General features: G+C 40.0%; 1 protein-coding gene across 3 annotated transcripts in view; it reads left to right on the top strand.

Annotated features, from left to right (window-relative positions):
• Positions 1 to 14,926, top strand: part of SLC35F4 (solute carrier family 35 member F4) — a 195,684-nt gene that overhangs the window by 120,785 nt on the left and 59,973 nt on the right. For 2 of the 3 annotated variants that reach the window (XM_030214667.1, XM_030214665.1), the window contains one exon: positions 434 to 728. In XM_030214667.1, the coding sequence (XP_030070527.1) occupies positions 434 to 728 (295 nt within the window). The remainder of the gene's footprint in view (positions 1 to 433; positions 729 to 14,926) is intronic. The other variant, XM_030214666.1, reaches the window with a different exon arrangement.

Below are 14,926 nucleotides of genomic sequence, written 5' to 3'. Positions count from 1 at the left end.
CATGCAGTAAGCCCGCATTGGGCTTACCGCTGCTTTGTAAAATACCCTTACAGATTTCAAAGTTACTGCAGGACTCCTAAGTGCATCCCATGGTACTGCATTATTTGTTTTGTTAGGCGTGCATTAGCGCCTAAGACAGCTTAGTATAAGGGACCCCACGACAACTATCTCTAAGCCAAATAACCTGTATCCTAAGAATGAAGGATGGCACACATGAGATATGTATCACCTGCTGTGTACAACACCTGAGATAATCAGATCTTATACTGTTGCCAGATACCCAAATTTCTTTTGTCATAACTTTAATATATTTACCCCTTCTCAGCAGAGATTACATTATAGTTATTGTAGAGTGTGCTAGAACTAAATACAAATAAAATGGATAGTATTTAAAACAAATGAATTTTAATGGCTATAATTTCTCTCTTTGTAGGAGGAGAAGTTGCACAAGCTAATATTGAAAACAATCAGGAAAATCAGGAAAAGTCTTGGTGTCAGTCGTGCATATCTACATTCCTTAAGATTGTCTGGGGATTTCTAATTATTTTGTCAGTGTCATCTTCTTGGGTTGGAACTACACAGATTGTAAAGATCACATACAAGAACTTTCACTGCCCCTTTTTTATGACTTGGTTCTCAACAAATTGGAACATTTTGTTTTTTCCTATATATTATTCGGGATATCTGGCAACAGCACAAGAAAAGCAGTCACCCATCAAAAAATTCAGGTAGGTATTTATATCAATTTTTGGATGTATCTTTTATCATTGTAGATATCCCGAAAACCTGACTGGCAAGGGGGTAATCCAGGACCGACTTGGGCAACACTGCATTAATGCCTAACAGCTTAGTAAAAGGGCACCAGTATATCTTAAAGGGATCCTAGTATTAATATGCTAAAAATTGTGAACCCACATACACAAATAAAGGAAAGCCACGTATAAATGAGGCAATAGCAAGCTCACATTAAATAGCATGGTACACTCATCCACACTATATAATGAGAGCTCAGTCAATGGCTAATCTACAATACCTACGTCTGAGTGGTATTAAATTACATCTCTGATTTGCTATGAGGAAGCTAAATGGCTGATCACATTAAACTGAGCAAGCAGTTCTCTTATACTCATGATGACTCTTGCTGACTTCCAAATACAACAGAGCACTGCACATGGGAGTTACTTTTCGGTGCAAATGGAAAATATGGGAAAATCTTGTATATGAAAAGGAGAGGAGGTGAAAAGAGAGCAGAGAATTTCTGAAGAGGGTAAACCAGATCAGAAACACAAATGCCTTAGATGTCTACTAAGAAGGTAAAGGACACAGCAGGAAGAGGAGGAGGAAAGTGTGACCTGCCAGATAGATCAACTGCTATTGTTCTGCTTTGTCTTCACTGGTTTTACAGCAAAGGATTTCCTTGTCCATATCAATACTTGGGAAGAATTCTAATCTTAGCTGCAAAAAAGTGAAAAGTATACCCTTTGGAAGCCTTCAAGAACATGGAAGAGGAAAACAGAACTGTGCATACTCACTTTAGCGTGATCAAACTATTTAGCAGTCCCTTGACTGGTCAGCACGACAACATATATTCCAGACACGTGAATGAGAACCTATGCAGAGATAGCCTTTGGCAAAGCATGAATTCATGTCGGTCTTGATGTGTCTCCTGTCATGATTTTACCTATACTTCAAAATGATAAATTTAAGAAGAACAAAAGCTAAGTACTCTTTTAAGAAGAAAATGATTAAAAAAATATGTCTAAAGGATCGATGAAGATTACATGCTCATCCTATAAGATGCTTGGCGCAAATAACATAGCCTAATGGTTGAAGCATGCGTATCTAATAGATCCAACAGCATTTCTGTAATTGACTTTTAAAGTGAATAAGTGATAAATATATATAGGAGCTGGTCTTGTTGGTATTGTGACACATATATAAATATATGTCAGACATTTTAGTATGTTCTGGAATATATGTTATCCTTCTGACCCTATTGAAAGTTTAAATGTTGATTCTTGTAATATATGGATGATTTCACTGCAAGTAACTGGCACTTATACATGCATTCCTGTATTTATTTCAGAAGAGATTCTACATCAGCTAATCCTGTTCTAAAATACTAGCGGAACTTTACATATCCTGACCTGAATGTCTCAATTCTGATTTGGAATTCTTTTTAAAATCTGCCTCATTATTAATAACTAGGTCTCACTGAATAAAATTGAACCTGTGCATTAACCATTAGAAATTCTACCTATATATGTTGGTTTTTCAGTTCTCTAAAGACAGTGTAGCTGGTTCAAAGTATTACAGCCCCACTTGTGACTGGTTGTACAAACGTGAGCACATTACTTTTCATTTTTCATCTTTGTAGTGGTTAGATTTTATTTTTAAGGGTAATGTTTATAAGAAAAGCTCTATGTGTGAGGGCTTCTGTAGCAGCCTGAGTATGGGTTGGTCTGGGGCCTTGATTAATCACAGCCAGACAGCGGGTTAAAAGTAAAAGTAGAAATATAGAAACAAAACAGTTTACAGGGAAGAGGTAATCTGTTCCTTTAATAGGTGAGGAGAAATAAAGGTGCCAAAGTCAGCCTTTGACAAGGCAGCACAAACAGCTTGTCTCTGGCCTGGAGTCTCAAAGTTCTGTCTTTTTAATATCCAGCATAATCGGGCCTGGCCTAATCTAAGTTCCAAAGGTATTATGCACCAGGGTTCCAAGATAACCTTGGTCTACTTTTTATCCTTCGAGGATCACATTCCTCCTAGCTCTGCCCGTACTGAATCACTTCTCCCCTGGACTGGAGAATGGTTTACGGTGGTTTTATTTATTTATTTGTAGCATTTGTATCCCACATTTTCCCACCTATTTGCAGGCTCAATGTGGTTTACATTTGCCGTAATGGCGATTGCCATTCCGGACTACAGATATGCACATGGTTTTACAATCAAGCGCGTACAAACATGGTGAAAGAATACATTCTTGCGTACATATTAGTGATCTTGTGTACATATTAGTACATGGTTTTACAATCAAGTGCATACATACATGGTTCTGTAACTCTGAGGGACTCTTAGTGAAGGGGAACAGTAATTCTCTATAGACTCCCTCACAGTTTCATAGGCACCTATTTTTAGTCTATTCTATAAAGCTCACGTATCTATGTGTCTTTATAAAATACTAGAGGTAAACTAGCATAAATTGTGACCAAATTGAAGCCACAGGCATTTATGCCTGCTCAGGAAGAGGTGTAAATGTTCATGCATAAAGAACATGCACATTTTATAAACTATTCACTTGAAGCATTATTCTGCCCATGCTCTTCCCTAATTACCATGGGATAATTTATAAAATCCACCCCCCCCCCTTACATGTGTAAAAAAAAGCCTTTAAGTAAAAAATATACCCCCATTATGTTCAGTTTGTAATGCTGCCTTCAATGCTCTACATGTCATAGCACCTTCTTATATGTAGGCAGCAATTTCCTCAGCCAGGGTGTTCTTTATGGTAAGCTTCCTCTTTTATTCTCAGCCTTTTTTTAATTTATTCAATTTTTACATTTACATCAAGAAATACATCTTGAATTCAGAAAAAGATGATTATAGTTAACACAGAGGAATAAAAGGAAAAACATATAATACTTCATGGGAATTATTAAACTAATTATTCATCTTTAGTCCACTATAGCGGGGGTATTCACAATAATTAAGGAAATTAAGTATATTAAATCACAATCAAATTTCTAATTCTAGAATAAGGCAGCTGATAGGAGCAAGTCAGGTGACTATTTACTAATTACAGTGTTGAAGTTGTTATATTCCTTGATGGTGGCAGCTGTGAGTCTCTCAGTTTGGCTTCCAAAAAATGTTGAGTTGCTTCGCCTCAAAAAATACATATTTGATGGAATTTAATTTTATTACACACTTGCAGGGAAAGTTCAGCCAAAATAGTGCACCAAGTTGTAATACTTTTGGCCTCAATTTAAGAAATTCTTGTCTCTTCCTTTGGGTGGTTTTAGAGACATCAGGATACATCCTTATTTTACAACTAAGGAAATCTTGTCCTCTATTCAGGAAATATTGCTTGAGTATCCAGTCTCTACCAGGCTGTAGTATGAAAATCACTTAGCAGTTGTCAAACCCACATTCTCCCCTTCAATTATTTGAGTTAAATTCAAGTCTAAATTTTCTATTGGAGCAGTCACATGCTCTCCTTGTCCAAGTTCTTTCTTCAGAAAATGTTCTATATAAAAGATTTTTGAAATAGGGGGGTGTGACTTTTCTGAGATTTTTAGCACTTCAGTTAAATATTGTTTGAAAGATATTAAAGGTGAGGTGGCAACTTGCTTGGGAAAATTTATCAATCTGAGGGTATTTGAACGCTGGTAATTTTCCAATATTTCTTTTCTATTTTGTAGGAAAAGATTTTCTTTAATTAGGTTCACTTGAACCTGCTGACAGTTTTGTATCATTTTAGAGTTAGCTTCAGTTTCTTTATCTAGAGATATTAATTTTTTATCCATTATAGATATTTTTTCCAAGTCAGAGTTGAATTTCTGATTAAGGCAAGTAAAGTTTTGTGAAAAAGAGGCTTCCAAACCTACAAGTGCCTCCCAAATATTATCCAAGGTGATTTTCTGAGGTTTCTCAGGTAAATATGACTTACTTGGTGAGTCCAAGTCTGTAAAAGAAGTCAAATCTAAGTGTCCTCCCGCTGCTCCTTGATCTTCCTCAAGGATACTATCTCCTCCAATCGTACCCGCTATCTCCACAGCGGGTTTGTCGGCGTCTCTGGCAGCGATTCGGCACCCGCTCCAGGAAGCCCCATCGCTATTTGCACATCCGGGGCATTCTGGGCCGTACTCGATGTCGTCGCTGGCATGGGAGGAGGATTCCTCGTTTCGGGGCTAAGAGATGTTTCGTGTTCAAGCCGGTGGAGCGGGAGACCTCTCCCCGAACCATCCGGCAGCGAAGAAATCCCCGTAGATACACCTGGCAGAAGGAAGCGGTCCATTGTTCCAGCTCACAGCAGAACAGGGGTCGCGGGACCGACGCATTGTTTGCCTCTCCGCTTAGGCATATCTTTGAGTGAAAATTCAAGTAACAAGGAAAATAATGAGCAGGTAAACTCAGGACTGCTTCCATTGCTTCCTAGTCAGTCGCCATCTTGTTCCCCCTTATTCTCAGCCTTGAAGAGCAATACTCCCAGTGCTCTTCCCTAGTATCTTAGAATTTCCCTTGTTTCAAGTGATAATTGGAACAGAGCTGTGAAGACTACAGGCAGCACCTTATTTAGGACCACTTTTAAAAAGATGTACTAGCATTTTTAGTGCACAGTAACCATGTAGATGCCCATAGATATATTGAGGCATATTTTCAAAGCACTTTGGGAGGCTAAGTTCCATAGGTTTCTGTGGAACTTTGGGAGGCTAAGTGCTTTGAAAATGAGCCTGATAATGGATGTCTGCATGGTTAGTGCATGATAATTTTTAGTGCACACTAAAAACATTAGTGCACCTTTGTAGAAGACCCCCTTAGGTTCTTCAGAATTTTGGGATGTAACCCATTGATTAATTTTATTTGTTTGGATTTAGCTCAAGCCTTTTCTGTAGTAGCTCGAGTCCCATCACCTTGGGGTTGATATTCAGCTGGCAGGGGTGAGCAGTTTTTAGCCGGCAGTGGCTATCAATTCCTAGATATTCAATGCTGGGCCAAGTTTAGGCAGTGGCATTGAATATCTGGGTTTATACAACTAGCTGTTTTGCGTTTAAGTGTGATATTCAGCACTTAAAGTGCATAATGATTGAACTGACTTTTATGCAGTCCGATTTAATTGCTAAACTTAGGCAGTTAAGTGTTGAATATTGGCACTTAACTGCATATGTGCCGACTCTGCCCCCAAAGTGCACACAAAATAGCCGGCTTTGAGTTTAGTGGTCTGTGGTGATATTCAGTGGCACTAATTTCAGTGGCACTAACCAGTTAAGTGCTGCTGAATGTCAGTGGTTATAGCCCTGAACATGCAAGTTAACTGGCTAGGAGCCATATCTGGCTGGTTAAATCGCTTTGAATTTCAACCCCCATAAGTCCATTATGCTAGTACTTTCAATGCTACCGCCTTAGTAAACTGTAATGTTGCTGCTTGTCATCCATTGTCCTCTCCATCAAGTGTGAATACAAAACAAAAATATGTAAGATATGTTCATTCATTTGATCCTCTTCTGCACTAAATTTATTTTGTTACATTTGTACCCCACGCTTTCCCACTCATGGCAGGCTCAATGCGGCAGCAATGGAGGGTTAAGTGACTTGCCCAGAGTCACAAGGAGCTGCCTGGGCCAGGAATTGAACTCAGTTCCTCAGGACCAAAGTCCCCCATCCTAACCACTAGGCCACTCCTCTTCAATGCTTACCATTCCTGTCTGAACTTCGTATATATGTCTTGTCTTGTACCATCATTACTAATTGGGCACGCTAAATCCTATTACCACTACTAATAATAATAATAACGATAATAATAATATATTTGGTCCACATCCTGCACCGATACTTCTGAATATCCTAGGTTCTTAGGAAAATATTTAGAGCATCAAACCTAGATAGGAGCATATGGCAAGCTGTGGAAAATCATGATAATATGCCCCTCTATTTGAGCCTTTGCCTGTCTAATTACTCTTCCTGCCTGTCTTTGCTTCTCCTTGTGGTTTTGCCTGTCTTTCTCCTTCTGGTCTGTTTGTATTATCTGAATGCTATACTTTCTGCTCTTGTTTTGGTCTCTTCATTCTCCTCCCTGTGCTAATATACCTAACACACGGGTCCTTTTACTAAGCTGTGTTAGAAGCTAATATACACCTAATGTAGCAAAAAAAAAAAGTCTAACACAGGGCTTCTTTTACAGAGCGGCGCTACCAATTAGCGGTACATTAACTTCAAAGAAGCCCATTTAATTCCTAAGGGCTAATTCATATTGAAATCTATCATAAGTGAGTGAAGTAGCAAAAACAATATTCAGCGCACACTATAATCGGTAGCACCACTTTGTAAAAGGAGCCCTAGTAACATAGTAAATGTCAGCAATTAAGACCTTCATGGTCCTACCAGTCTGCCCATCAAGCTGGCCAGAGTTGAATCTGGCACTTTGCCCAGGTTCCACTTCATCATGATTAAATGCTGGTGTACTTATTGGAGCATTTTCAATATGATGTCTAAATCCGATTCTGGACGTTATGCAAAAAACATCAAAAAATCCAGTAGTGAACATGACCATTTTCAAACTAGAAAAACATCCAACTCTTTGTTTCAAAAATGGCCATTTGCTAGATGTTTTTGTGCTCAGTGCATCAATCTTTTAGGACCATTTTTGGAAAAAAAAAACATACAAGGGAAAAACACAGAAAACAAGCCATTTGAATGAATGGGAGGCTAGCATTCTTAGTAGACTGGCCACACAGATATCTCAGCAGAGCAGTGGAGCAACCTAGGGAGCACTGCAGTGGACATTACATAAAAGGCCCAGGTACAGTTTCTTTCACAGCTTTGGGGGTGGGAGGAGGGGTCAGTGACCACTGGGGGAGTAAGGAGGTTTATGCCTTAATCCCTCCAGTAGTCATGTGGTCATTTAGGGCACCTTTTGGTCACTTAGTCGTGATTGAAGCTAGCCAAAAATGTCTTAATTTTGGCTCTAGATATTTTCATTTTGTTCGATTATTGCAGAAATTTGGACAAAGTGTGGAGCAAAATGTCTAAAATTGGGTGTTAAAAATTGGACATTTTGGAGAGAAAAATGTTCTTTCACCTTACAACATTTTTTGGATGTTTCTCTCCTTTGAAAATTAGCCCCTTTATCTCTATCTCTCCCTGCTAGTTTTGGTTCACAGACTGTAGAAGTCTGTCCAGCACCGGTCCTACTTCCCAACTACTGGAGTTGGCATCAAAGCTTACACCAGCCTCAACCCTGATCTGTTTTTGCCATCTACGGGAAGACCACAGAAGTCTGCCCGGTATTGGTATTACTTCCCAACCCCTGAAGCTGCTGTCAGAGCTCGTTCCAGTTATGAGATCATTTAAGTTTTGCTTTAATTGGATTCCATCCTTTTTCTATATAGCGTTCCTCTATGTTTATCCCACGCATTCTTGAATTCTGCCACCGTTTTTGTCTTTACAACTTCCCACGGGAGGGCATTCCAAGCATCCACCATCCTTTCTGTATAAAATTATTTCCTGACATTACTCCTTAGTCTCCCACCCTGCATCTTTAACTCATGTCCTCTAGTCATCTTTGTAACCTTGATCTCCCTCCCATACAATCCACCCACAACAAAGGTCACTCGCTCAACATCATCTCTTACAAATTCTCTGCAAGCCATAACATCTACATTTCTGATATCAATTGGTCTGCCACCCCCTGGTCGGATCATCATAAAGCGACACTGTCCCTGCACTGGCGAAAAAAGGGCCAGCCTATAAAACAAGACCCTGTAACAATCATCACTAGAGGTCGGATTGACAAGGAAAGGTTGTGGCAACAAATTTACAATAACAACTGGTCTACACTACCCAACTCAAACTACTTCCTTACTGAATGGGACAACAGATGCAAAATTATACTGGACGAAATAGCCCCATTACGTACTAAAACTTTACACAGACGCAATCCATCACCGTGGTTCAATGAACTACTGAAAACCCGAAAATCACAAACTAGGAAACTAGAAAAAGCATGGAGTAAATCAAAAGACAACGTCACCTATAACCCTTGGAAGCAGTCACACAGGAACTACAAAAATGCCATTAAATGAGCCAAAAGATCCTACTACACACAAATAATTATAACCAGTGGCTCAGACATAAAAAAACAATATAAATTCATAAAGAATCTTCTTAACACCAATCCAGTTACATCGTCATCCTCAAATTGCCCATCTGCTAACCAGCTGGCCACACACTTCAATGACAAAATTACCAATCTTTGCAGTACAATTCCTCAGGACTGTGTGAATATTGACTCCTTTCTCAACGAACTGGACCCCTGCAGAGACGAAATTCCAGCTGATCGTTCTTGGACAAATTTCACCCTCCTCACCACCAAAGAAGTTTCTAAGGCAATTAACAAACTTTCCAAATCTCACTGCCATCTCGACCCATGTCCCAACTACCTAATGAAAGATGCCCCAGAACGCTTTATCACAGATATCACCTCCCACCTAAATTTCCTGCTACAGCAAGGTTTATTCCCTACTGGACATGGCAACATATTACTTACACCAATTCCTAAAAACCCCAAGAAACCAGCGAGTAATGTCACCAACTACCGCCCTGTCGCCTCCATTCCTCTGCTAATTAAATTGATGGAAAACAGGGTGACCTCTCAAATCAACGACTATATACACAAATTCTCCATTCTACATGAGTCTCAATCGGGTTTCCGCCCAGCCCACAGTACAGAAACCGTCCTACTCACTCTATTATCCAAATTCAGACAAGAAATTTCATTTGGAAACAGCATCCTCCTTCTACAGTTTGACTTATCCAGTGCATTTGATATGGTAAATCATAACATTATAACCAAACTACTGGATAAACTTGGAATCGGTGGAAATATTATTAATTGGATAGAAGGCTTCATTACCTTAAGATGTTACCAAGTTAAATCATCATCAAACATCTCATTTCCCTGGACGCCAGATTGCGATGTACCTCAAGGATCCCCTTTGTTGCCGATACTCTTTAACCTTATGATGATCCCACTTGCCAAAGCTCTGTTCGGACATGGTCTCAACCCTTTCATTTACGCTGATGATGTCACCATATTCATTCCCTTCAAATACAATCTTACTGAAATCTCTGACAAAATATCCATGGGCATGAACATCTTGACCTCTTGGGCCAACGCCTTTAGGATGAAATTGAACAAAGAAAAAAACACAAAGCCTAATCCTCTCATCTCAACACTCTGCGCCCCTCCCATCTATTCTTAAAATCTCTGACATCACAATCCCCATTTCTGACAATCTGAAGATCCTTGGAGTGATTCTAGACAACCACCTTTCACTTGAAAATCATGCTATATCCACTATAAAGAAAATGTTCAATATGATGTGGATATTGAAACGCGTAAAACCCTATCTTCCCCTGAAAACTTTCCAGAATTTAGTACAATCCACAGTACTTACCCATGTCGACTACTGTAATAGCATTTTCCTTGGCTGCAGGGCCCAAATCCTGAAAAAACTTCAGACTGCCCAGAATACGGCAGCGAGACTCATTTTTGACAAATCACGTTTTGAGTGTGTAACCCCTCTTCGTGCAAAACTTCACTGACTCCCTGTCAAAGAACGAATCAACTTCAAGGTCCACACATTAATCCACAAGATTATCCACGGTGAATCTCCAGACTATATGTTCAATCTGATTGACCTCCCTACCAGAAACATGTCTGAATCTTCGCAAAACTACCTCAACCTGCATTACCCCAACTGCAAAGGAATCAAGTACAAGACCTACTATGGATCTAACTTCTCCTTCCTGGGCAGCCAACTCTGGAATGCTCTCCCCAGATCTATCTGATCAGTCTGCGACTACTTACCCTTCCGGAAAACACTGAAAACCCATTTATTCAAGCAAGCCTATCCAAACGATCCAGATTAATCTTATGAACCATCTACCTAACACATACCCCATGATAAGGACATTGACCCAGAACACATCTCCCACCTTACTCCCCTTTCCATTGCCTATTTCTACCTACTCATCTCATCTATTATTCTGGTATACTTAACTTTTACCCTCTCTAACAATATTCTGTATTCCTTTTACTGTGTAAGCCGCATTGAACCTGCTTTGAGTGGGAAAGCGCGGGATACAAATGTAATAAATAAATAAATAAATAGTTATATTGCTTCTCTGTCTCTGAAAAAGATTAGTTTGCATATTAATACCCTTTAAGTAAACGTCTGTATTGTATCCCCCTATTCCTCCTTGAAGAAAGGAGAAATTGGGGGGATATGCCATATGGGTGTCTTATGGCACAAGCCCCATATAATTTTTGTCGCCTTCCTCTGAACTTCCTCAAGTCCTTAGCAAAATACGGCCTTCAAAATTGAACACAATACTCCAAATAGGGCCTTGCCAATGACTTGTACAAAGGCATTAACATCTTCTTTCTTCTACTGGATATGCCTCTCTCTATGTATCCTTCTGGGTACAGCCACCACCTTGTTCCATTGTTTCGTTGCCTTAAGATCCTCTGACATTATCACCCTAAGGTCTCTTTCCCAGTCTGTGCTTATTAGCCTCTCAACCCCTAACAAATACAGTTCTTTTGGGTTTCTACACCCCATGTGCATCACTCTATTTCTTTGCATTAAATTTTAACTGCCTAATATGGGATACGCTAATGCATTGTGTGTAAATTTTGGAATGTGAGCACGCTAACTGCAAGCTAATTTTTTTGAGGGGGTGTGTCAGGGGTGGAGAGTTGGAATTCCTGTGCTAACTAGTTAGTGTATCTTTATTACTGCATTTTAACTGGTTAGTGCACTGATAACGGAAGAGCCCTTACTGCCTACAAAATAGGTGGCAGTAATGGCCAACCATAATAGTAACAATAGTGCATGGCCATTAATGAAATAAATAGAAAATCATGGTTTTTACAGTTGCAGTAAAAATGGCATTTGTGTGCAGGAAAGACTTGTGTAAAGGCACAGTTAAGTCAGTTTTTACCACAGTATTGTAAAGGAACCCATGGTGATTTGGGGGGGGGGGGGGGAGGAAGGGGGAGAAGAAGGTATCAGTGTGACTGGGTGTATAGAATGTGAGCATAGTACTCCCCATTTTCATCTTTGTATTGGTTACAAATTAGATTTTTTTAAATTTCTTAGAAATCTTCATTAAAGGTCAAACAGAAGAATATTTTATGATAGGTCACTTACTATATATGCAAAGGCTTCATAGGCACCTATTTTTAAACACATAAGCACCTATGTGCCTTTATGAAATAGGGTTAAACTGAAGAGTTGCAAATGTTCATGCATCAAGATCATGCATACTTCATATAGGTTGCTAAATTGGTGGGTTATTTTACTGTTAAATTTCAAAAAATGCTCAGCTATAAACAACAAAACAGAATATATCTCAAAACAGTCAAATCAGCTGTTAAAGATCCAAGAAAAACGGAAGGAAAAGCCTCAGAGTTCCAAGTCTGAACAACGTATAGAGCTATATTGATCCAAATGATCTGCTCTTCGTCATTGGCAAAAACCTTCCATTTGATATAACGTCCAAGCAATAACACCCAAAAAGTGTCCAACTTAAATAATTAGAGTTCAACTTGAATTATGCAACAGTTTTATCATGTATTTATATCAAGCACACTTATCTTAGAAGACTTCGTTATTATAAGCCAGCTTCTCAACTCCCCCAGGACCAACAATGGCCAGCATTTCGCATTGCTGCTTCAGGGTCTAGGGTTTTGAGATATATTATCTTTTGTTGTTTATAGTGGAGCATTTAAAAAGAAAAATTTGTGATATTTTGTATTTCCACACCCATTTTTGATTTTTGTAGTTTTACTGTTAACCTGAGTTATTAGTAACTAGCAGGCTTATTTTCGAAAGTGATCGCTGGCCATTTCCGGACATAAATCGAGAGATGGCCGGCGATCTCTCAAAAGCAGCAAAATTAGTATAATCGAAAGCAGCTTTTTTGACAGCATCACCGCTTTCCCGTCGCCTCGCCGGTGAAAGTTCAAGGGGGCATGTCAGCGGCTTAGCGAAGGCGGGACATGGGCGGGCATGGGCGTGGCTACCAGATGGCCGGCTTTCGCGGATAATGGGAAAAAAAAGCGGCATTAAGCAGTATTTTGCCGGGTTTACTTGGTCCTTTTACTTTCACGACCAAGCATCAAAAAGGTGCCCCAACTGACCAGATGACCACCAGAGGGAATGGGGGATGACCTCCCCGTAGTCCCCCAGTGATCACCAACCCCCTCCCACACTAAAAAAATAAAAAAAAACTTTTTGCCAGCCTGTATGCCAGCCTCAAATGTCATACCCAGCTCCCTGACAGCAGTATGCAAGTCCCTGGAGCAGTTTTTCATGGGTGCAGTGCACTTCAGGCAGGCAGCCCCAGGTCTATCCCCCCCCCCTATCTGTTACACTTGTGGTGGTAAATGTTAAGCCCTCCAAACCCCCCCCAAAACCCACTGTACCCACATGTAGGTGCCCCCTTCACCCATAAGGGCTATGGTAATGGTGTAGAGTTGTGGGGAGTGGGTTTGGAGGGGATTTGGGGGGCTCAGCACCCAAGGTAAGGGAGCTATGCACCTGGGAGCTTTTTTTGTATTTTTACAAAATTTTTAGAATTGCCCCCTAGGGTTCCCGGTTGGTGTCCTGGCATGTCAGGGGGACCAGTGCACTACAAATGCTGGCTCCTCCAAGACCAAATGCCTTGGATTTCGCTGGGTTTGAGATGGCCGGCATTTTTTTCCATTGTCGCTGAAAAACAAAACCGGCAATCTCAAACCCGGCGAACTCTGGCATTTGGCCTGGCTAAACTGCATTATCGAAAAAAAATGGCTGGCCATCTTTTTCGATAATACGGTCCCGGCCAGCTGTTGCGCCGCTGCCAAAATAGATCGACGGTGAACTATATCGCCGGCGACGTTCGATTATGCCCTTCCACGTCTCATTGCATAAAATGGGACCTGTGGTAAAATAACACCTCAAATGTAGCCCACATTGATAACTTCCCCCCTTATTTCCATTTAAATGCACAATTTTATTGGCCATCGTTCATAATTATCTTGCCTCAATTTGCATATTACTGCCGTACCAGAAAAACAGCCAACAAATTGATCCCAAGCATTATAAGAACATCAGAATTACAAATGAAATATAGATTTATGAACAGTAGCCCCCTGTTATCTAATTTATACTTAAGAGTAATCATTTAAGTAGTAACACCCACTAACCATCACATTTCCCAAACTCTAGTTCATATATCCCCTGTGGCTGGAAGCCCTAGAATACCTATTAATATAGTGTATCCTGGAGCATCTCATCAGGAAATCTTGATGATTCATTTCAAACTGCATTTAAGATGGATTTATCACATGTAATTTAGTTCTGCCTAGCTAAATCCCTTTGAATTAATCGGACCAGCTGTGCAACTTGAAAAGGGGACGGACGGCATTGAACAGTTTGTGCTTCATTTCTCACTTTCCAGTTCATGTACAGTAGCAAGACAGGTTAACTGGCAATCTAGTGCCATGTGTTTCACAACATTTTATGGACTAGTGTATTTATTTATTTGTTTATTACATTTGTACCTCACATTTTCCCACCTCTTTGTAGGTTCAATGTGGCTTACATAGTGCCGGAGAGCAGTTGCAGACTCCAGTGTATACAAATACAAGATGAAGTTGTGATAGGGTAAGGTTCATGTGGTAGGACCACATAGTGGAATCGTTCGACGGGAGAGTTCGGTGATGGCCATTATGAACTTTAGTGTTGTTGTGTCACAGAGATCAGGCATTTATGTTGGATCTGTAGGGTATACCTTTTTAAACAGGTGGGTCTTGAGTGTAGATGGTTGTATATGGTTTTCAAGTCTTTTGGTAGTGTGTTTCACAGTTGAGTGCTGATGTAGGAAAAACTGGATACGTAAGTTGATTTGTATTTGAGTCCTTTGCAGCTTGGGTAGTGTAGATTTAGGTATGTTCGTGTTGATCCGGATGAGTTTCTGGCTGGTAGATCAATTTAAGTCTGTCATGTAATCCGGTGCTTCACCGTATATAATTTTGTGAACCATAGTAAAGATTTTGAAGGCGATGATGCGTTCTTTCATTGGGAGCCAGTGTAGTTTTTCGCGAAGAGATTTTGCGCTTTCAAATCGTGTTTTTACGAAGATGAGTCTTGCAGCCGTGTTT

Source organism: Microcaecilia unicolor, chromosome 9 (assembly GCF_901765095.1).
Source record: "Microcaecilia unicolor chromosome 9, aMicUni1.1, whole genome shotgun sequence".
NCBI classification, from domain to species: Eukaryota; Metazoa; Chordata; class Amphibia; order Gymnophiona; family Siphonopidae; genus Microcaecilia; species Microcaecilia unicolor.
Note: the sequence above shows the minus strand (reverse complement) of the source record. Positions and strands in the feature narration are given on the sequence as shown.